At 37.0% G+C, this 24,239-nt stretch overlaps 1 protein-coding gene across 1 annotated transcript; it reads right to left on the bottom strand.

Moving 5' to 3' along the window:
- Positions 1-1,105: 1,105 nt before the first annotated feature.
- Positions 1,106-4,674, bottom strand: LOC111400921. Its single transcript, XM_023028391.1, has 3 exons — positions 4,602-4,674; positions 2,245-3,274; positions 1,106-1,785 (listed from the first exon to the last, which is right to left on the bottom strand). Exons 2-3 carry the CDS (start codon positions 3,210-3,212, stop codon positions 1,641-1,643), a joined length of 1,113 nt encoding a protein of 370 aa, XP_022884159.1. The 5' UTR covers positions 3,213-3,274; positions 4,602-4,674; the 3' UTR covers positions 1,106-1,640.
- Positions 4,675-24,239: the final 19,565 nt, after the last annotated feature.

Genomic DNA, 24,239 nt, shown 5'->3' with positions numbered 1-24,239 from the left:
ATAAAAAACTGAACAGCATGTACAAAGAGAAATTTGATATTAATATTAGGGACAAAAAGATTAGGATTCAGTTTCTCCCAAATTATACAAAGTGTGAAGTTCTCAACACTCTTGAAATAGCATTAAAAAAATAAAAATAAAAAGAAACTCATTTGCGAAGAATGAATTGTGAAACAGAAGAGAATTCCAAGAAAAAAAATTAAAAAGAGGAATAGAGACCTTTTTCAAAAGAGTTGTGCTTATGGTGCATTATTTTGGATCCGCACGGGCGTCCATATACTCACATGGATCTGAAAAAATAGGAGAAAACTGTGAGTTAAGATAGGATTTCCTTATATTTATATGAAGAACCTGAGTCATTGGTCAAAACAAGATCCAAGGGCTACAAAATTTCACCTAGCTATTTGAGCAACACTTTAAAAAGTATTGGATGCTCTCTCGAAGCAAATTGACTAGGGCAATTGCTATAAAATTGCTAGTAGTAAATGATATTGGAGCATATTTCTCATCTCAAGAATCTTCTAGCGAATGGGAGGAGTTGAGAAGGTCATTGAGTTGAGAAAACAAATCACCTCAAATGTTAACCCTAAAGATAAATAGATTGTAACGACTACTTTTGAATCTTGTGTTGCTCATAAAAGACATGTCCGTGGATTTATAAGCATATCGAACATCCTTCTTTTAACAAATCTTAGGAGCTTGTTGGGTTTCATTTCTAAGTTACTTCTCTATTTCTAGATATCTAGTCAACCTTTTAGAATGAGAACGAAAAAAACTTTTCAACCACATTAAATGTTAAAAAGGTGAGGCCAGCAACGGCAAAACCTCAATTATTTGTTACAAATAATACATTCAAGAGCTAAGGCAATAGTAGTGACAACTCTTTCGTATCACTTTGTCCAACCTCAGTTTATCAAGCGTGGATTCACACGCTGAAAGGGCAAGCAACAAAAACACTCACAAAAACATCTCGATTACATGTATGTTTTGTCCCTTCAAAATTGATCATAATGATCAAAAGTTCAAAAACGAGTTAGTGTACTTTTGTTCAGCAAAGCCATTACCGGTTTCTCAAGAGAAATCAAATACAGATAAGATCCTAAAACACATCAAAGCCCTCAATCAACCAATTCAAATGGCGATCAAACACTCAGCGTAAGAGTTGTACCAACCCAACAAATCTTTATCACATACATAAAATGAATTCGTATAGAAAATAAGCAATCTCGTATTCACATAACTCAATGAGAAATTCAATTATGTCATGTCTTACTCGTACCAGATAGAACATTGCATGCAGTGAGCTTCTATTCCCGGAATGAGAGTTTATTATCATTGCCGGCTGCCGCCTCCTTGTTAGAACATCTGAAACTGACTGCTCTTCGTGAAGCAGCTGTACCAAGGACAAATTTACAACTCTTTGGGGACACAAAACAAATGGACAGAATTGTACGCTTCAGGACTCGATCTCTCTTTTGTACAAGAACCATGATATGCAAACAATGAACTGTTCCTTCAAAGCAAAAATCTATTCTGGTGAGCTATTTGGTCAACAGACAAATAAGCAAGTAGCTTAAATGAATGGTCACCTTAAGAAGGCCGTAAGCAACCAAATATAATTGATCCGTAAGTAATATCTTTTAACAACAGCGTGGCCAACAGAGGAAGGACGAAAACCATCTTGTCCCGGAGGCTTTAGGATTTGCCTCAGAAACTTGCGACTCCAACTGCGGTTTCGCACTAACCACCCTGGGTGAGTCAGTTTTTTCACGATCATTGACGAATCTGAGAAAAATATGAGGGGTCATATAACGCTTCCACTGTAATTTTTCAAGCTTAATAGAGAAATCACATTTTGTTATTAAGAAGAAAAAATCATACTTGAAGAAGGAAAAAACTCAGCTTGACAAAAACACATGAAGTATTATCAAGTTCACCTGACTGAGAAATCATTAGGCAGAGGAGAGAAACATGACGAAAGGGGGTGTTGTGGGGGATCACAAACAGACACAAAATGATAGATTCTAAAGCTAATTCAGTAGGGATGGAACGATATTCCTTTCCAATTTCATTCCATGATTTTAGATGTGAAGTCCTTCACATGGGCACAAATTGAGTTTCATATGTTTCTAAGACAGACATGTAATAAGTTCGTAAATGAGTCCATGAGCATTACATTTTTCCAATTGATTTAGTGGATACATGTATAGCCATGTGAATTGAAACTCTAGAAAAAGATCTTACACTGGGAATGCAAAAGAATGGCCGCTGTTTCCACTTTCATTAGAAAGGCGAGGGAGACTTGGCAAAGTGAGAGGGACACCTGATGAAGTAAGAGTAGCCTCAGAAGGAGGCGTACCTTTACCATCTCCTGCATTAGTGGCAGTAACAGGAGGATGGATTTCCTCAACAGGAGCTATATTTTCCTTTTCGTGATTCTCTACCATTTCCACTGTGGCCATCTTCAGGCTATTACTGTGATCTTCTTTTATGACACTAGATGCCTTACCCAATTTTAAACTATTTTCATCATGTCCGGGTACTTCAATAACTGGAGGAAGGACGGAAGGGAAGCTGTTCAACTCATTAGATCTGGCTTCGGGAAAATATTGAAGATTTGATGGTGAATTGTTCCACTCTTCTGTCCTGGGGACTTCTCCAGACTTGCCCAGAAGAATTGCTTGATCTCTAGAGAAGCTGTTGTTCCCCATATGAATGCTAAACAATGATTCATTGGAAGTAACACTCCATTCCATAGCTGATGTAGGTTTAGGAGAAAAAATAGATGACGGAATACGATTTGGATCATAACCTGCAGGACGCCCCATTGTTTGGACTGGAGGAGATTGCATTTGGAATGTACCGTTGGTGTTCCATTCTGGAGTCTGGTAGGATGTTCCTGGTGATGATAGAAACCCAGCTTCAGCACGTGGAGAGGCACTTATCATGCTCCAGTTAGGTGTCTGACCAGAAACATCTGGTGATGATAAGGGTTCTGGTTCAGATGACAGAGTTCCATCTTCTCCCATTTTGGCAGAGTAATCAAGATGATCCCTTTCACCAGTATTTAATTCCAGAGAAGAACTAGATGAAGAAGATACAGAAGAAGAAAAGCCTGAAGCATTTGCTTCCAGAAGTGGTTTGCCATCTTCATGCTTAACCTTAGAGTTTTTATTTACATCATTGCTACCACTCACATATTCAGATTCCATGGCTCATGGGACTAGTCAAGTCCTCGGAGATTTACGACATCTCATGTGATTGATAGTTAATACTTCACAATGAAGAAAAGAAGAATATTAACAAGTGAACTAGGACAACTAGGAAGTTGCAATAAAATGACATCATCAGTTAAAATCTTGCACAGGAGATAAAAGATTCATTCAAAGCCTGCCAATTTCCCATCTCGTGTAATTTCATAAAGAATACATGAAAAGAAAAGAAACACTAATTTGTAATTACTGAAAGATTCTTGCATTAATTAGGTTTAAAACTACTAAACCTAAGTTATCACGTACATCTATTTATTGGTTCTACCGTCCTCTAAAATTACTAAAAGGCTCCAGAAAAAACATGAGAGAAAATATACTGAAAGGAGGAAGAAATGTTTTGACTAATTCACGTTATGCAAATCATTTTAACAATTAACTTGTGAATAAAAAGAAACTCTTCCCAAAGTTCAGGAGCATTCATTGGGGAGATTATGACATCTTACAATTAAAACATCATGATGAATTCTGGCAAAACACAGTGGGTATCATACTATTTATAAGGCTTAAAAGGCTTTGGATGAAACATGATAGAAATTTAAAATATAGTGAAAGGAGGAAGAAATGTTTCGACAAATTCACATTATGCAATCCATTTAAAAATTTACTTGTGAATAAAAGTGACTCTTCCCAAAGTTCAGGAGACTACTCGTTCGGAGTTTATGAAGAAAAAATGCAGTTTAATGGTTCTGTCTCAAGTAGTAGGGCTCAAATATTTCTGGATTGAAAGACAACAATCATTCAAACTGACAATACTCAATGAGAAAGCATGGAATGCGTGCAATTTATGTTGAGTACCCATTCATTATCACTGGTAATCAACAAGCCTTGGCCCAACAGTCCAGTCCACGGGAGATATAGGTTTGCTCCCAACCAGGGCCGGTTATCCCATAACAGTCGTGGAAGGAGCTTTACCTCTTGAACTAACTTTTGGGGTTGAGAAGACCCGAGACAACCCAACAATTTAAACTTTTTCATCTATAATCTTTAGTCCCTGTAGGTTATTTTTCCAAAAAACTCTGCATTCATGATCATTAGATTTTCTATCCCGCCATTTTTAATATCAAACAGTTGGAATATAATTAATCTGTTTAGAAGAGGTGATAACCTAATAAAGCTTACAATTGAACATACAACGTAAATTACAAATGCCAGAATTTAATTAATCTGTTTAAAAGAGGTGATAACCTAATAAAGCTTACAATTGAACATACAACCTAAATTACAAATGCCGGAATCTTGTCTACATTGGAGGACTAGTTATATCAAACAACGCCGAGATTGAAACCCATGGAAATACGCATGAACTTACTTTTGTAATTCTGAAATTACCTGAAAGGAGATGAAAATTCGGTGCTCAAGGAGATTGAATTACGGTTTATTATGGGAGAAAGTTTTAGCCAGAAATGGAGGCACAATCGGCCCTTTTCCTGTCATTCAGATTGGCTTTGAAATTGCAATCAGCCGTACCATTTTTGTGCAGCAAAGCGGGAAGGTTAGTTAAAAGAACAAAAAAGGTTGAACCCAACCTTGAGGCCCCACGGCCCCGTCTCTAGAGCTTTGTGAGGAAGGTAAATCGTGGGACGTGCCCTACCAGATCAAGGAACAAGAGCTGCATGTACACTTCGCCTACAAAGAGTCCAATTCCATATTTCAGGATCGAATCCACACACTGCAATTGCCAGCAAGGCATGAGATAATCTCATTCCTGTCTTTTGCACCATTAGGCTATGCCCCGAGGGGCAAAAAATGGGAAGGTTAGTTGCTATTAGACAGAGGGGATTGATAGAATTTTCTCTTTTTCTTCGTACCAAAATGCAAAATTGTAAATGTTTTGTGTGGCACAATGGCATCCTGGTGAAATATAGGGACAAAAGAAAAATAACCAGTATTTGGATAAAAGTATAATTCTCTAACAGTGCATTTGATTGCAAGTATGGAATTTGTATGAAAAGAAAATAAATTCTAAACAATTCAATTAGTTAGAACTTATTTGTATGAAAATTCTTAATTAAACGTGTTTGATTAATTTAGTTTTCAACTTAAAAAATATTAGACTTGTCCATTTTTATTGGTAGATAGATAAGAAAGAATGGATAGATAAGAGAGAAAGAGAGAGTGGATTCTTAGAAAAATAAAATCCTATTGTCCTAAAAAATTATTTTCCTTAGTTTTGAGGAAAATATTGTCACGTAACCAAAAGTGAAAAAATATTTTTCATGAAAAAATCTCAATCAAACAACATAAAAAAAAAACTTGGGTAAAAAACAAACATTTTTATGAATAATTTTAACAATCAAACATTTTTAGTAGATTTTGATAAATGTTTTTGAAATGTATAGTTAAAAAATTGTAGAATGCATGAAAAATGTGATTAATATTGATTGTTTAACTTTGATTCAAATTAAAATTTGAGCCAAACTAGGGCTAAATATCTTCCCCATACTTTTGCTCTCTATCTTCACGAGTTAAATATTTCATTGGCCATTGAACTTTGCACTTCATTGTGATTTTACTCACCCAACTTCAAGAATTGTCCCATTGACCACTGAACTTAGGTTCGTTGCTTCCCTTTAATCACTGAAGGAATTTTGTCTTTAACTCAATCTAGGTGGAACGCGGTAAATCTACGTGATCCGTTAAATGCTTAAGTGGTCGTCCACACTAGCCAATCACGCCTCAGCTTCAACTTCACCGTTTGCCCACCATGTCCTTCTCAACTAAACCCACTGGAAAGCTTCTCCAACACCTTCAACTCTAAATTTCCCCACCTCTTCCCTAGCCCTTCAAAATCAAGATAGTGCTTCTAATTTGCGATGACAGTAGTCTACGAAGGCATAATGGCCAGTCCACCTCCCACTTCCTTTGCTGGCTGTCCCCCTAAGAACAAAAAACTTGAAAATCAACCGCTATTACATATGGCCTTAGTTGGGGCTGTCCACATTGCTCCTAAAGCAAGAAAACAATTCCCAACTAAGAAGTTTTCGAACACCAATGAAATTATTCACAACCCCACTATTAATCAGGTATCATTTTTTATGGTCTTCTTATTTATCTTCCATTCAAACTTCAAAAATATTGGAAAGTAGATGATAGTAGAGTTGAAAATGTTGGTTCATTTGCTCCTTTTATCAGCCTATTGGTTAATAGATTGTTCAGTCACTTATATTTGGAGCGTTTAGATTTGATCTAGATATACTCTTCTAATGTTATCGGCTTCATGATGTAGCATAACATAGACATAGAAGCAATCACACGGAAGGAGAAGACAGGGAAGTAGAAACCAGATAAAAGAAAGAGAAAGAAGTAGTAGAAGAAGAGAAGGAGGGGCGGTGGAAAAGGAGAAAATGCCTGCAATACTCCAATTAATTCATTCTACCATCAATCTGTCTCTTACATAAAGGCTGCATACATATATAAATTTCAAAACATAAAAGGGCCCTGGGCCAGGCCATAAATACAGCCCAATTAAACTAATAAAGCATGAAATAAATAACACCCAAGTAAAAGCCCAAAATAGGCGATGTCATCATCAACTCTCCCAGGGTGAGAGGAAAAACTCGACTCAGTTGAGTGGATAAGACATAAAAGATCATGGCGGACGATCTTTCTGAAGAACCAAATATCGAAACTCAAGCTTGATCCAGATTTGTTGGAGCGTCGATCTGACAATCCATATAGAATCAGACTCAGGTTGATCCACCCAACGAATAAGAAAGCACCGAATCTTTCTATCATTGGTCAACACAATCTGTTAATCTAAAATAACATCAATTTTGTCATTGCGTGCTGTGACAGGTAGTATTTGAATGGACATAGCAAAAGATTCAGTGTGAGAGTTCCCAGGTGGAGGTAGAAAAGGATCATCAAAAGTGTTAAAATAGCCTTTGTAAGCGTCGAAGTTCTTAACAATTAAAATAGGTTGGTGGTCATAATGTGATGAAAGATCATAGACATACGCATTTGGACCAACATGCTTTGAAATTTTAAAAGGACCAGCATTACGGGCTTGCAGTATAACATAATCCCCAATGTTAATCAAAATGTTGTTTATGTTAATCAACTCGAGATATATATAATACATTACTTGCGTCAAATTGTTTATTGATCTCAGTATGCAAATCATGAAGATAATACACAAATGCTCTAGCTGACAATGATACACTAGCATGCAGGGACATGGGAATAAAATCTAACGGTCGCCTAGACTTATAACTATAAACAACTTCAAATGGATTTAGATCTAGAGATCGATTCATAGAATTGTTATATACAATTTTAACAGTTGGAGGGATCAAGTCCCAATTCTCAAGATTTTTCTAGACTAGAGACTTGAATAAATTGCTAGGACTTTGGTTAACGACTTCATTTTGACCATCAGTTTGAGGTTGGTTTGCATTGGAGAATTTCGATTTAATGCTAACCATAGGCGACTGGGTTCTCCAAGAGTGACTAGTGAAATTATGGGACATAGTATCTAGAGTATCAGGAAGAGTCTGGATGCCACCTAAGGAGGTGTCCTCACTATCATCATCATCATCATCATCAAAATCTTCAAGTTTTGGTTCATGTACTAGATTTTCTAACGACTTTTCTATTACATTCTTTTGTTCTTCTATGACTAAGGCTCTATTAGAACATTTGGAAGAGATGTGGGCAAAGTCCTTACAGCTGATGCATAGCAAGAGAGAAGAAGTTATTGGAGTTTCACAAATTTTACCCTTATTTTTCAAGATTGGAGGAACATTACACGGGAGAGATCCTAGAAGAGAAGTGGAGCCAATGAGACAGAAGAATGGTTGTCAATACGCCTTCTATATAGAGAAGGGGGCCTTGGACTATCATGACCTTTACACTTATTTTTTCAAATGGGAGGAACACTAGACGAGGAAGGCTCTATGACAGACTCATGTTGAGGTGATGCTAATGACATGGGTGAACGATGATGATCGCGCTTTTCATATGGAGTAATAATAGTCAACTCATAATCTTGGGCTAAAGAATAAGCGCGATCAAGAGTAGTGACACCTCGAAGGAAAAGCTCATGCCTAAGACTATCTCTTAGACCTGAGCTAAACCTACTCAAAGTCGTGGTCTCATCCTCAATGACATGACATTTGGTTCGGAATTTCTCAAATTGTGCAATATACTTAGTCACTAATCGATTCCCTTGTTTAAGAGCAGTCCATTGAGTAAAAACTTCAAAATCTAAGCAACCATCAAAAGTAAGAGTGTTTAATTTAATGTCTCTAAAGTAACTTTCCTTATGACGAGGAAAGGAATGAGTACCGTGATGGTCATAGGCTCGTTCTCGCCCACGAACTCGATCCCTATCACTATGATCGTATCGAAAATATTTTTAATCTCCTCGTCAATGAGGACAGTGTCTATTGCGGGATACTTTAGAATTTTCAACGTCGACTGAATGAGGGATTTGCTTAAAATTGTTCAAATTAGCAGAGATGGCCTTATTATCTTCAAGAGTAACAGTCATCTGGGTTTGGATAACTGCTATTTGTCGAGTGAGTGTATCAAATTGTGAAGAGTTCATATTTAGGTATTAGAACTAGAAGTGACAAGACGACAAGTATGCATGTACTGTATAACAACTAAATGACGTGTAATAGAGAGATCAATGAACAATAAGTGCAAGCAATGAAAAATAACAACTCGAGCCCCCCTTTTTTTTAATTTTTAATTTTAGGATTAAATAAATCCAAATACGACAAGCTTATACTCCTGGTATATGTAAAATAGCAAAGCAATGATCAAATACTAGTCAAAACATAATCAAGTAAAATAAGTGAGGTAAAAGTGGAATTTAATGAAGGTAATGGGTCCAATGACGTGAGTTAGGTAAAAACTAGAATAACAGTAGCACACAAAAATATTGATATAATTTTAAATTAACAGTAATATAAACCAAATATAGATAAAAATTCAGTAACTCCCCTTTTTGTTCACTAGAATGACTAGGTCGATCAACAGGACAAGAAGGGATACCTACAAAACGATGTTAGAAAATACATTTTTTTGTCTCTCTTTCTCTCTCTTTTTTGGTTCTCATCTTTTTTTTTTCTTTCTTTTTTTCCTCTCTCTTTCTCTTTCTTTTTTTCCTTTTTTTTTTCACTTACAAAATCAAACAAAATTACATATGAACAATAGGGCAATAACTAAGCCCACTTTACAAAATTGGGCCCAAATTAAATTCAAATTTTCAATCAAACACAAGCCTAAGCCCAAGCCTAGAGTAGTAACTAATAAAGCACAGCCCGATTGAAAATATATGCCCAATTACACGACAAATCTGGATCGACTGTTGGCGGTGCAGGAATCAACTGGGGGCTGCTGGAGTTGGGATTTTGGGAGGTGATCGGGGAAGGAGAGAGTTAACTATTTGGGTCGCCGATTTAGTAGTAGTCGGCTAATGGATCGGATGTTGAAGTCAACGACTTAGGTTTAAGAAGTCGGCAACTGTGATTTGGTGAGCAACGGTTGGCGTTCACGAAGGTTGCGAGCTATTATAGATGAACTAGGTTGAAATTTGTGTGTTCAGAAGTCCAACTTTGCAAGCTGTCAAGCTCGAACAGGCGATGGTTCAATTTTTGGTTGGTTTAATTTCGGATGGGTTGGTTAAATTTCTGGTCATGGAAAGTGGTTTATTAGGGTCGAATCTTTTGGGTGGTCACTGCGTGGTGAGTTATATGAATTTTGCAACATACGTGGGCGCCAGTGGTGGTAGAGACTGGATTATGGTTTATAGGGTAACTTGTATGAGTTCAGGTAGGGGTGTTTATTGATGTCGGGCAGGTGAAGTCGTGGGTAGCTCAGTAATGCAGCGTGCTACTAATGAAGGAGACAACGTTGTTAACTGGATTTTGTAGCAGCATGGTTGGGAGTTGCTTTGGCATATATATATGTGATGGATGAAGATGCTGGATGTTGCAAAGCGCTGTGTTTATATGCGTGTATGGTTACCGGGTTTTGTAGCAAGGGATGAATTTTAAAGATGGTGATACTAGGATATGCAGGTTATGGGATGCAGAAAAATGATCGAATCCAGGTTTGGGCTCTGATACCAAGTTGATGTAGCATAACATAGACATAAAAGCAATCACATGGAAGGACAAGAGAGGGAAGTAGAAATCAGATGAAAGAAAGAGAAAAAAGTAGGAGAAGAAGAAGAGAAGGAGGGGCCGTGGAAAAGGAGAAAACGCCTGCAACACTCCAATTAATTCATTCCATCATCAATCTGTCTCTTACATAAAGGCTGCATACATATATAAATTCCAAAACATAAAAGGGCCTTGGGCTAGCCTATAAATACAACCCAATTAAACTAATAAAGCATGAATTAAATATCACCCAAGTAAAAGCCCAAAATAGGTGATGTCCTTATCTGTAATGCCCCGACCCCTTGTGGATCGAAACGCTACTTACTTTACTTAACTAATCAGTGGTTTAATCATAGGCGAATATGTTTTAGCGAAAGCTTAATTTTTACAATGATAATTTTAACAACCTTTTGAATACTTTAAATAAAACACAGAATAAAAAAAACAAAACGTAATTTATTTGAAGAAAACACAACTTGTTCTCGCGTTCAGAGTTATTCAAATACTTTAAAGAAATAACATTGAAAACGTTCACAAAAATAAATCTAAATAACTTGTTCAACAGATTTTCCATGAGCTTGTTGCACCACTCTCCATCTTTTCCATCATCTAGGCCCAATGTAGAATCATATCAATCTGTAAAGAAGGGATTAAACCCGTGAGTTAAAAAAACTCAATAGATATCATTGGTGCATTCGTGATCAAGCTGTACATTTTAAAGTTGTAACTTTAGAAACCTTTTCATAGTAGGATTTACGGTAGAATCCTAAACACGTAGAGTCATGACTTAACACGACGCCTCGACCGGAAGTACATGCCGTACCCGGAGGTACCATTAGACATGGAGGTGTATGCCGTATTGAAGGTACCATTAGACATATAAACATTAACATAAATCTTCATTTGCTAGAAACTTATAACTTAACACGAATTAACACTTTGCACCTCTACTTACCTTGATTGATGCTTTGAACTTTGTTGAAAAATGCACTCCTTTGATGTTTAAAAAAAAAAAATACTTCGTTGAGAATTGATGCTTGGAAAACACTTCTTGATAGCACCAAAACTTCTAGGAAAAACTAATTTTTCTCCCTCTCCTTTCTCTTTTTTCTAGACTTGAAAACTCTCTCTTTTATGCTTAGAAGCTTTTGTCTTGGTGTGAAAAATGTGTACGCATTGGGGCCTATTTATAGGTGAAAATCTCACAACTTAAGGGCAAGTGAAGGGCCTAATACTCATTAATACAAGTGCCATTTATGTGGGAGTTATAGGTTTAAGAAGGTGCTAGAAAATCGTAAGGAATTTTACTTTTCATATTCCGCGTACTTCGGTTGATACTGTACAACCTTTAGTATTTCTATCATAACTTCTTCTCTCAATATCCGATTGAGGTAATTCAAAGTGTGTTGGAAAGCTAACTCAAAGAGCTACAACTTTTCTTTAGATATCATTTTCCAAATCAAATGTTTTTTATATCATAAATGGGTCTCAAATGAGATTAAAAATCTGAAGTATACTTTAGTCATCAAATATTCATGTCTTACTGCCACTAAGGTGTTTAAAATTATTTGGGGTTCTACATCCCCCACAGCTTAATTAAAATTTCATCCTCGAAATTTACCTTCTGATTGGACGAATAGTGTTGGATACTTGTTTTTGGCTTCTTCTTCCCCTTCCCAAGTGGCCTCTTCTATTTCATGATTATTACATTGTATTTTGACCAATTGAATTTCTTTGTTCCTTAGTTTATGCACCTTTCGATCCAATATCCTAATTGGTACCTCTTCATAGGATAAGTCCTTTTGTACTTCCACGGACTGATAGTTCACTACATGATTAAGATCATGCACGTATTTCTTGATCATTGATACATGGAACACGTTGTGCACTGCCGATAACCCAGGTGGGAGAGCTAACCGATAGGCTACATTTTCGATCCTATCAAGTATCTTGAATGGTCCGATATAGAAGGGTCGTAGCTTTCCTTTCTTGCCAAACCTAAGTACACCTTTCATCGGTGCCACTTTCAGAAACACTTTTTCTCCAACTTTGAATTCTAAATCCTTCCTCCTTGTATCCGCATAGCTCTTCTATCGATCATGTGCTGCCTTTATCCTTGCATGGATCTTATCGATTGCCTCAACTGTCCTTTCAATTATTTTTGGTCCCAAAACTCTCTTCTCCCTGACTTCATCCCAATGATCAAGGGACCTACATCTTCTACCATAGAGAGCTTCGTACGGTGCCATCCCGATAGTTGCTTGGAAGCTGTTATTATATGCGAATTCTACTAGGGGTATGTATGACTCCCAACTACCCCCCAGATCCAAAACACATGCTCTTAGCATGTCTTCCATAGTTTGGATGGTCCTTTCAGATTGACCATCGGACTGAGTGTGATATGCTATACGAAAGTTCAGCTTCGTTCCCATAGCTCCTTATAGACTTTTCCGAAATTTGGACGTGAACTTTGGGTCTTTGTCAGACACAATGGATACAGGTACGCCGTGTAATCTCACAACCTCCTTAATGTACAACTGTGCCAATTGGTCTAAACTGAATGTCATTTTCACTGGAAGAAAATGAGCTAACTTTGTTTATCGATCCACTATTACCCATACAGCGTTGTTTCCTCTTGTTGACTTCAGAATTGAACCACAAAGTTCATTGTGATATTTTCCCATTTCCATTCGGGTATGTCCAATGGATTTAACAATCCAGCCGGTCTTTGGTGTTGTGCCTTAACCTGTTGACATATCATGCACTTTTCCACGTACAACCCTATACTTCTTTTCATATTTCTCCACCAAAATGTATCTCGGAGGTCTCGATACATTTTCGTACCACCGGGATGTGCGGTGTACAGGGTGGAATGGGCCTCTTTCAATATCTTGTTTCAATTCCAACCATCGTCTTTGTCGCATAGTCAATTCATTCTATGTGAATAAATATTTGAGACTCTTATGATCTGTGTAGATATCGCTCTTCCCTCCATACAAGTAGTGTCGCCATATCTTCAAGGCGTGTACTACCGCCGCAAGTTCTAAATCATGCGTCGGGTAGTTCTGCTCATGTTTCTTCAATTGTCTTGATGCATAGGCTATCATGCATCAGCACACATCCCAATCCTTGCTTGGATGCATCACTGTATATAACAAACCCTTTCGTACCCTCAGGTGTTGTTAACACGGATACTGATATCAACCTCTGTTTAAATTCTTGGAAACTTTGTTCACATTTATCCGTCCATTGGAATTTTACTCCCTTCCTTGTAAGCTGCGTCATTGGTCCAATTATTTTGGAGAATCCTTCTATGAATCTCCGATAATATCCTGCTAATCCTAGAAAGCTCCGTACCTCGCCAACATTAGTTGGTGCTTTCCAGTTGGTTACTGCTTCCACTTTTACTGGATCTACCTCAATCCCTTGGGCAGTGACTATATGTCCAAGAAATCCAACTCGTTCAAACCAGAACTCACACTTTTTGAATATAGCATACAACTTCTCCTTGTCTAATACCTCTAATGCTATTCTTAGGTACTCTTTATATTGCTCCTTACTCTTGGAATATATCAAAATGTCATCAATGAAGACTATGACAAATTTATCCAAGTACTGATGAAATACACGATTCATCAGGTCCATGAACACTGCAGGTGCATTGGTTAGCCCAAACGGCATCACTGTGAACTTGTAGTGCCCATAACGAGTTATGAAAGCTATCTTGGGTATATCCTTTGACTTTACTTTCAATTGATGGTATCCCGATCGTAAGTCGATCTTGGAAAATACCTTAGCTCCTTTCAGTTGATCTAACAGATCCTCGATTCTCGGGAGTGGGTACTTATTCTTGATAGTTAATCGATTTAACTCCCTCTAATCGATGCACATCCTCATGCTTCCATCCTTTTTCTTCACGAACAACACCGGCGCACCCCATGGAGATACACTTGGCCGTATAAAGCCCATATCTAGGAGTTCTTGCAACTATTTCTTTAACTCTTGTAGTTCCTTCGGGGTCATTCGATATGGGGCTTTTGACACTGGTGCCGCTCCGAGAATTAGGTCTATGGTGAATTCCACTTGCCTATCTGGTGGAATACCAGATAGATCTTCTGAAAACACATCTATGAATTCCCATACTATTGGTACATTTTCAACCTTTATCGTCTCCTGTTTCTCTCCTGAGATGTTTACTAAATATCCTTGACATGTTTCTTTTCTCAACATCTTCTCAGCTTGTAAAGCCAATACTAGTCGAATAAGGGGTTTCGTCTTCATTCCAAGGAACGAAAATGGTTCCTCTCCTGGTTTCTGAAATGATACCTCCCTTTCCTTACATCGGATGGTAGCATAATTACAACCCAACCAATCTATGCCTAGTATTACATCAAAATCCTTCATTTCTATCATGTATAGGTTCGCTTCCATTGGTTTTCCCTCAACTTCAATACTTACTGATTTGGCTATTCTATCAGTACTCAAAGGGTTGCCTGAAGGAATGCTAACCTCTAATGTACCTTCCGACTTATCACAAGTAATACTAGATTTAGCCATAAAAGTTGTCGATACAAAGGAGTGTGTGGCTTCTGAATCAAACAATACATAAGCAGGCGTATTGGCTGTCAATAAAGTACTTGCTATGACGTTCGAGTTTTCCTCTGCATCTTTCTGAGTCATTACAAAAACTCGTGCTTTCCCTTTCTGGTTCTGGTCATTGTTATCATCCTTCTTAGGGGGTAAATGTGGGGCAATCCTTAAAAATATGCCCTGGCTTACCACATCTGAAACAGACATTCTTCCCTTGCAAACACACGCCACGATGCGTCTTTCCATACTTAGGACATGGTTCTATAACTGGCACAATGCTCTTGTTGGCATTGGCTCCGCCATTATCTTTCTTGTTCTGCCACTTGCCCTTTCCCTTGTCCTGGTTATTCCATTTCCTTTTACCCATACTGCTATTGTCCGGTTGATTGAATAGTTGACTATATTGCTCGGCGCTAGTCTTCTGGTACTAGATAGCATGAGCTCTTTCCAGCATTTCACGGTATGAGGTGAAACGACGGGACATAAGTATCATGCTTATATCTGGGTTCAACCCTTGTTCAAACCTCCTGACTTTCTTGTCCTCCATATCCACCAGATGTGGAGCATATCTTGAAAGTTGGTCAAACTTCCTTTCATACTCAGTCAGGGATATAGTCCTTTGCTTGAGTTGGAGAAATTTACTTTCTTTGTGATCCCTCAAAGATTGTGGGAAGTACTTGCCCATTGCTTCCTCTTTAAATCGCTCCCAAGTCAATTTCACTTGATGCTCTGGGGTCCTCGTCCTTGACATCGAGTCCCACCAGTGGCTTGCATCACCGGAGAACATAAACTCAGCACACTGGACCTTTTGGGCATCCGTGCACCCTATTAATCGGAATATTCTCTCCAACTTGCGAAGCCACTCCTCGGCTGCAAGTGGATCAGCTGCTCCATTGAAGGTAGGGGGCTTGTGTCTTCTAAATTGCTTGACCACTGAAGCATGGGTTGGAGGAGCACTAGGAGCTAGTGGTAGGGGTTGCGCCTGGTTCGGGTTTTGTCTGCCAAGGTCTTGGACCGCTTGGAGGAGATCTCTTATCAAGTTGGTTTGGTTTGCACGGGCCATTTTCCTTTAGACAAAACGTATGGTTCTTATTAGTTTCATACTTCGAATTCTAACAAAGAAGATAAAGTTTCATTTCTTGACATAAAGAAAGTTGTTACAAGGATTTAAATCTAATTCCTATAGGTTCTACGGATCTTCTTTGGTGGACCCTCATCTCCAGAGGAGTCTTCCGCCTCAGATCCGGATTCTATGTCCATCTCAACTTGTGGCTCGGGCTCAGGATCATTCCCTTCTTCAGGCTCTTCTTTTTCATCAAGTTCAATTACTATCTCCGGTTGAGGTTCTAAGTTTTCCCTCCATAGGTCTAGGAGTGATTGGCAATACACTTCAAATTCAAATATATTTGGGTGCTCCTCTAGCATTACATCCCTAACCGTAACTCCCATATCTCCCCATTGAGGTGGAAGGGAGTCTATGAGGTTGTTTATAGCCTCAATATGCATTATCTTCATTCCAGCGTTCACCGCTGTCATGCATCTCTCATAGACATCATGTATATGTTCATCAAGTGGATGGAGCAGATCAGTCACGTAATTCTCATAGGACTGAATGGCGATTCTACGGTTCAATGCTCCTCTATATGCCCTAGCCGTTCTACGAGCCATATCTATTGCATTTTCACATATCATACACTTTTTTTTCCTCTTAGAAAAATGGTTACTGTTACATAACATTCTACCTATAAATTCTAGCCCAATGCTTATCTTTTGAAAAAAAACACATCTTTCAAATCACTTCTAACTGGCATAGTATATCTTTGAAAATAAGCATAAGTTGTACCATAGCATCGTAAAGCATCATAACATAGTCTTTTCATGAAAACATTAACTTTGAACATACCTGAGCTGTAGGGTGAGATTGATGGATAGATCCAAGATGCCATGGAGTATCTTAGACTTTTTCATTTTTTTTAAAAAACATACTTGGTCTGCAGAACCGGCTAAACCATTTTTTTTAAAAACATACTTTGGTCTACAGAACCGACTAAACCGTGCTCTGATACGACGCTGTAACGCCCCGACCCCTTGTGGACCGGAACGCTACTTACTTTACTTAACTAACCGGTGGTTTAGTCATAGGAGAATATGTTTTAGCGAAAACTTAATTTTTACAATGATAATTTTAACAACAACCTTTCGAATACTTTAAATAAAACACTGAATAAAAAAAAGGAACGTCATTTATTTGAAGAAAACACAACTTGTTCTCGCGTTCAACATTATTCAAATACTTTAAAGAAATAACATTGAAAACGTTCACAAAAATAAATCTAAATAACTTGTTCACCGGGTTTTCCATGGGCTCGTTGCACCATTCTCTATCTTTTCCATCATCCAGACCCAAGGTAGAATCATATCAATCTGTAGAGAGGGGGTTAAATCCGTGAGTTAAAAAAACTCAATAGATATCATTGGTGCATTCGTGATCAAGCTACACATTTCAAAACTGTAACTTTAGAAGCCTTTTCATAGTAGGATTTTCGGTAGAATCCCAAACACGTAGAGTCATGACTTAACACGACGCCTCGATTGGAAGTATATGTCGTACCCGAAGGTACAATTAGACATGAAGGTGTATGCCGTACCGGAGGTACCATTAGACATACAAACATTAACATAAATCTTCATTTGCTAGAAACTTTTAACTTAACACGAATTAACACTTTGCACCTCTACCTACCTTGATTGATGCTTTGAACCTTGTTAAAAAATGAACTCCTTTGATGTTTCAAAAAAACACTACGTTGAGAATTGATGTTTGGAAAACACTTCTTGATAGTACCAAAACTTCTAGGAAAAATTAATTTTCCTTTCTCTCCTTTCTTTTTTTTCTAGACTTGAAAACTCTCTCTTTTATGCTTAGAAGCTTTTGTCTTGGTGTGAAAAATGTGTATGCATTGGGGCCTATTTATAGGTGAAAATCTCACAACTTAAAGGCAAGTGAAGGGCATAATACTCATTAATACGGTGCCATTTATGTGGGAGTTATAGGTTTTAGAAGGTGCTAGAAAATCGCGTAGGAATTTTTCATATTCTGCGTACTTCGGCTGATACTGTACAGCTTTTAGTATTTCTATCATAACTTCTTCTCCTGATATCCGATTGGGGTAATTCAAAGTGCGTTGGAAAGCTAACTCAAAGAGCTACAAATCGAATGTTTTCTATGTCGTAAATGGGTATCAAATGAGACTAAAAATCTGAAATATACTTTAGCCATCCAATATTCATGTCTTAGTGCCACTAAGGTGTTTAAAATTATTTGGGGTTCTACATTATCACTTCAAGGTTTTATATTTATTCGCTGAAGCTTTATTTTTGAGTTGTCCTTTTTAAGTTTACACGTACATCTCTTAGTTGTTAATTCATATGTTATGGGTCCATAGCATATTGTAAGTATATTTCTGTGTTTAAACTTCATTATTTGGATCTGACAAGTTATGCAATCAGGAGGATGGTGCTTGAGCTCATGGATACACGTGTATAATATCAATATGATGGTGATATTTACATGTTTATATTGCTCCTTTTGGTCAAATTATACACATTCGTTTCATGTAATAACTTGCAACAAACATGTAACCGAGGATCTGCCTTGTGGCCTAAAATTTATTTTTGATTGATCTTTGTAAATGATTGACATCTAGATAAATGAAAAGAAACTAGATTACCATATTCCAATTTATGTTTTTGTTCTATTTTATGTATATTTTGTATTGTTCTTTGTCAAACAAAATCAAATATGAGAAGACTTTCTTTCATTTATGCTTTCCTTTTTTATATTCGAGGTCACCAAGTGCACATAGCATTGGGACAATTCACTGCAAATTCTTTCTCAGCCGTCTTTATGACCTCCATGGAACTCAAGGGCCTTTCTGAGATCAAAATGCAATAGAAGCCATATCTCATCATTGCCACTGTCTATATCACCATCATTGTCACCTTCTCTCTCAGTGTATGTCAATCGCTTATCAACTGCCTCAATGAAGGATCTCATAATGAAGATGATATTAATTCAAGATCCAAACTGTACAACAACTATAATAGAGAATTTTACAGAAAAATCTAAGACCACTGCATCTAGTTTTGATCTTTCATAGGCTCAGACCATAAACCTCTAAGGAACATCACAGAGGCACTGAACTCAACCATAGACCCTCACAATCCCAACTTCAGAATCGCTACAATGGAACACGAAAATGGACAGATCACTTCACAACAGTTTACTCACGCAGAGAGTTCTCAGATCAAGGACTCGATTATCATAAAGATAATCACTAGATAATCTCACAAAGAGAAGATGAAAAATCACAGAGACAAAAAGCCCTTGAAGGTTCTAGAAAGAGAAGAAAAATGACGATTCCATCTCTAGGTCAAAGAAAAGGGTCTTATTTATAGTTAAAACCACCAGCCATTGATTAGTGGGTTAATCCAACGGCTCCAGAACGACTAAGAGTGGGCTGAATTATTGGGTTTGGTTAAGTGGACCATCTCATTCCCTATTGGGCCTTTTTTATCATCATAGCTTATGTTGGGCGGGACCTTGGCATCACAACCCAACAGATCTCCACCTTGATACCAATGGTCATACAAGCAGCCTAATAAATGTAATTTATATCTTTATTGCCAAGAATAGCTTCCCAATATTTCCAACAGGCATCAGGTTCAGCAACTGTACAGAACCAAAAAGTTTAACCAGCATAAATGTTCAAAATTTGTGAAAAGGACTTAAACTTGTTAAGGGGTATTACCTTAGTCCCTAAATCAGCTGGATTAAATCGAGTTGCAATTTTTTCAAGTAACACACTTTCTTTAGAAATAACATCTCTAATAAAATGCAACTTAACATCAATATGTTTGGTTCTTTTATGAAAAACAGGGTTCTTACACATGTGAATTACACTTTGACTGTCTGAATATAAAACAACATGATTCCTTAATTCATTTATTTCAGATAACAAGCCCTTAAGCTACAATGCTTCTTTTATTACTTCAGTTGCAGCAACATACTCAGGTTCAGTAGTAGATAAAGCAACGATAGGTTGAAGTTGTGATTTCCAACTAATACATGTATTGCATAAAGTAAACACATAAGTAGTAGTAGATTTCCTATTGTCTCTATCTCCAGCAAAATCTGAATCTACGAAACCCTTAAGTTCAACACCTTAATTACAGGCACTAAAAATCAAACCGAGATGTCAAGATCCTTTCAAATATCTCAACAGCCATTTTAGAGCAACCCAATGTTCTAGTTCTGGATTAGCCATAAATATACTAAGCGTGCTAATGGAATGAGCTACATCGGACTTAGTACAAACCATGGTGTATATGACAGATCCTACTGCATTAGCATAGGGTATTTTTTTTCCATTTGTCTAATGTTAGATTCTTCTACAGGACATTGCTCTTTACTAAGTTTAAAATGGCTGGCCAAGGGAAGTGAAACTGATTTAGAGTTATGCATGGCAAACTTAGTCAACATTTTTTCCACATATGCAGTTTGTTTCAAGTTCAGTAACATATGGTGCCTTTTCCTAGTGATTTCCATCCCTAAAATTCTCTTTGCATATCCTAGGTCTTTCATTTCAAATTTAGCACTTAAATACGTTTTTATTTGATTAACAACATGCATATTCTAACCAATTAGCAACATATCATCCACATAAGGAAGTACAAAGGCAACAATAACATTTTCATCATTTCTTTTAAAATAAAGACAATGATCAAATTCACTTCTTATAAAACCAATAGTAGATACAAAATTATCAAACATTTTGTACCATTGTCATGAAGATTGCTTTAATCCATATAATGATCTTTTTAACAAACACACATGATCAGATTTAGAGTCATCAATAAAATCGGGTGTTGTCTCATATAAATCACTTCATCAAGGTCACCATGCAAGAAGATAGTTTTCACGTCCATTTGTTCAAGTTCAAGATCATAACGAGCAACAAGAGCAAGCATAACTCTAATTGTAGTATATTTAATCACAAAAGAAATTTTTTTATTGAAGTGTATGCCCTCTTTTTGTGTAAATCCCTTTGCTACAAGTCTAGCCTTAAATCTTATGGGCATCTTTTCAGTATTTCTCTCCTTAACACTAAAGATCTATTTGCAATCAACAAGGGTCTTACCTGCAGGTTTAGGAACTAAAGTTTAGGTCTCATTTTTCATTAAGGAGTCCATTTCATCTATCATAGAAGCATGCCAAAGCTCAGATTTCTTGCTGCTCATAGCCTTTTCATAAGATTTTGGTTTTTTAAACACTAAGTCTTGATAGAACAAAACAACAAGTGAAAGGTAATCCCCATACCTAAGAGGCTCTCTTACTTCTCTCCTAGTCCTATCTCTCGCTAAATGGTAATCCCCCAATTCATCAGGTTGACTTTCCAGATTTTCTTGAACACTTTCCTCTTCATTATCTTGAGGACCAGAAGCTGTTTCAACTTCTTCCTCCACATGTTCATGATCAACAGGTTCAGTAGGTAAGCCAAGCTCCATCTGTAGCTTGGTACTATCACACTTTTCATCACCAGATAGCCCTCTTGGCTCCTTATTTTCTAAACAAGGCATTTTTGACTCATCAAAAGTGACATCTTTGCTGGTAATGATTTTGAAACCTTTAGACTCTTTACTCCATAGTCTATAACCTTTAACCTTATCAGGATATCCCAAGAAAACACATTTTTGGGCCCTAGGTTCAAGTTTTTCGATACTCTGATGGGAATAAGCAGCACAACAAAAAATTCTTAAGTGGAAATAATTAGGCACATGTCCTGTCCATAACTCTTCAGGGGTCTTATCACTTAGAGCACTTGAGGGGGTCCTATTAACAATATATGAAGTTTTTATTACCGCTTTACCCCATAAAACCTCAGGAACACTTGAACCTATCGACATGCACCTAACCTTAGCTAGTAAGGTTCTATTAATCCTCTCAACCACTTCATTCTGTTGAGGTGTATAGGGTACTGTTTTATGCCTTTTAATCCCAGCCTCTTTGGACAACTGATCAAATTCAGCATTTCAAAACTTTAGACCATTATCAGTCCTAAGAGTCTTAATTTTCTTCCCAGTTTCATTTTCCACAAGAATCTTCCAAGTTTTGAATTTCTCAAAGGTTTCAGATTTATGTTTCAACAAATGAACCCAAATATTCCTAGAGTAATTATCAATCAAAGACAAGAAATATATATTTCCTCCTAGAGTGATAGTAGATGAAGGCCCCCATAAATCAGCATGTATATACTCAAGGACCGAGGTGGTTCTATGCTTTCCTGTGTTAAAATGCAGCCTATGTTGCTTACCTAAAGTGCAGTTTTCACAAAATGACACCTTAGATATATAGTCTTTCCCAAACACACCTTTCTTATAAAGGATATGTAGGCCCTTTTCCCCTACATGGGCCAGTCTCTTGTGCTATTTCAAAGTGACATCAACTTCAACACTAGAAGACTCACCTATGTGGTCAACCACTGTACTAGCTTTGACCACATATATCCCGTTTCTTTTAACACCTTTAAAAATAACAAGTGATCCCTTTATCACCTTCAAAAAATCATCTCATATCCTTCCTTGCAGCCCCATATCATCCAGATTTCCCATGGAAATTATGTTCCTATTTAATTCTGGGACATTCCTAACCTTTTCAAGGGTGTAAATATATCCATTATCAAATTTCAAAGTGAAATTCCCAACTTCCTCAACTCTGCAGGCTATATTATTACCTATAACCACTTCACCTCCATCAGTTTTCTTAAAATCTTCTAAACAGCTCTTCTTAGAGGTCATATTGAAGGTATAACCAGAATCCAAGATCCATTCTTGGTTCTAATTTCCTTCTTCTGCAACATTTATAGAGTTAGGTAAATGTTCAGTCACAGCATATACATCTACTGTGGTAAAACCTTCAAATTCTACCACATTTCCTTCTCAACACCCCTACCTTTCTGTTCATTTTTCTTCTTAAAACAGTTTTTAATAAAATGTCCAGTTTTCTCACACCCATAACACTTTTTGATCCTAGTCCTTGACTTAGACCTGCCTCTACTTTTAAACTTTCTCTTATTATCGTTTCCCTGATTATTATAGCTCTTCTCAGTACCACTAGACCTACTTAGAGTCCTCCCTCTAACAAACAAGGCCCACTATTACCTCTTTCAGACTTAAGTTCAAGTTCCTTACTCCTTAAAAAGTCTATGACAATATCAGGTGTAAAAGTATCTCTACCATACTTAATGACGGCTTTAACCTCTTTATAAGCGTCGGGTATAGCATTAAGTAACACTACAACCTTATACTCATTAGAAACTTTCTCGCATGTATTAATGATATCTTGAACTAACTTATTAAAAATGTCTATACTGTCTTCTAAGTCTCTAGTAGGGTCTATCCTAAAGCTAAAAAATTTCTCTAATAGAAACAACTTATTAGACAGATACTTACGTAGGTAAAGTTTCTCTAGTTCATCCTACATGGCCTTAGCAGTATCATATTTTCCTACTTTTCTTAAAACTTGATCGGACAAATGCAGAATAATAGAGGTATAAGCAAGGTCATAAGATTCTTCCTTTTGATCATTTGTCATGGTGTCAGGAAATTCATCTGTTATTGCTTTAGAAACTTTTTGCTGAACTAAAACACCTCGCATTTTTTGTTACCAAATGAAAAAATCTCATTTTCCATAAAAAACACCAAGTTCAAAAGAAACTAACAATATTTCCAAAAAATTAAAACAAGACAGATGATCAACTTTTGAAAGTATGTTGAATTTGACCTTTGCAAAAAATGATGTTTTAGATCACAGAAGAATAAAATGCAATCAGATGAATGAATCACAATTACTTCTAGTTACAAGAAATTTCAACAATAACAAGATCAATTATTATATCAATGTAAACAATACAAGAACCAAGGAATTAATACAAAATAGGCGGAATCAATATCTCAGGTACACAAATAAAAGTCTACAGGAGCACAAGAGTGATCAAATTCACCAGGATTCCGTGAGAATCAAAGTTCTCAGGTCAAGGCTCAATTTGAAACACCCAATCAAATGATCACAGACAAGTATAATGAGATACCATGCATTGATGCAAGTAGCTACAATATACAGCAGTTGGAACATATCAAGATAGAGGTATAAACATGTATATACTGTGTTATGTGTGTGCGCAATCGTGTAGAGTCAAGGAAATGC

This window comes from Olea europaea, chromosome 10 (genome assembly GCF_002742605.1).
Source record: "Olea europaea var. sylvestris chromosome 10, O_europaea_v1, whole genome shotgun sequence".
NCBI lineage: Eukaryota > Viridiplantae > Streptophyta > Magnoliopsida > Lamiales > Oleaceae > Olea > Olea europaea.
Note: the sequence above shows the minus strand (reverse complement) of the source record. Positions and strands in the feature narration are given on the sequence as shown.

Bases quoted from the DNA above. Each gene is read 5' to 3' on its own strand.
- LOC111400921 (XM_023028391.1), bottom strand. From the start codon at position 3,212: ATGGAATCTGAATATGTGAGTGGTAGCAATGATGTAAATAAAAACTCT. The intron at 1,786-2,244 runs GTAAGATCTTTT...TATTTTTCTCAG, and splicing joins CATTCTTTTGCATTCCCAGT to ATTCGTCAATGATCGTGAAA.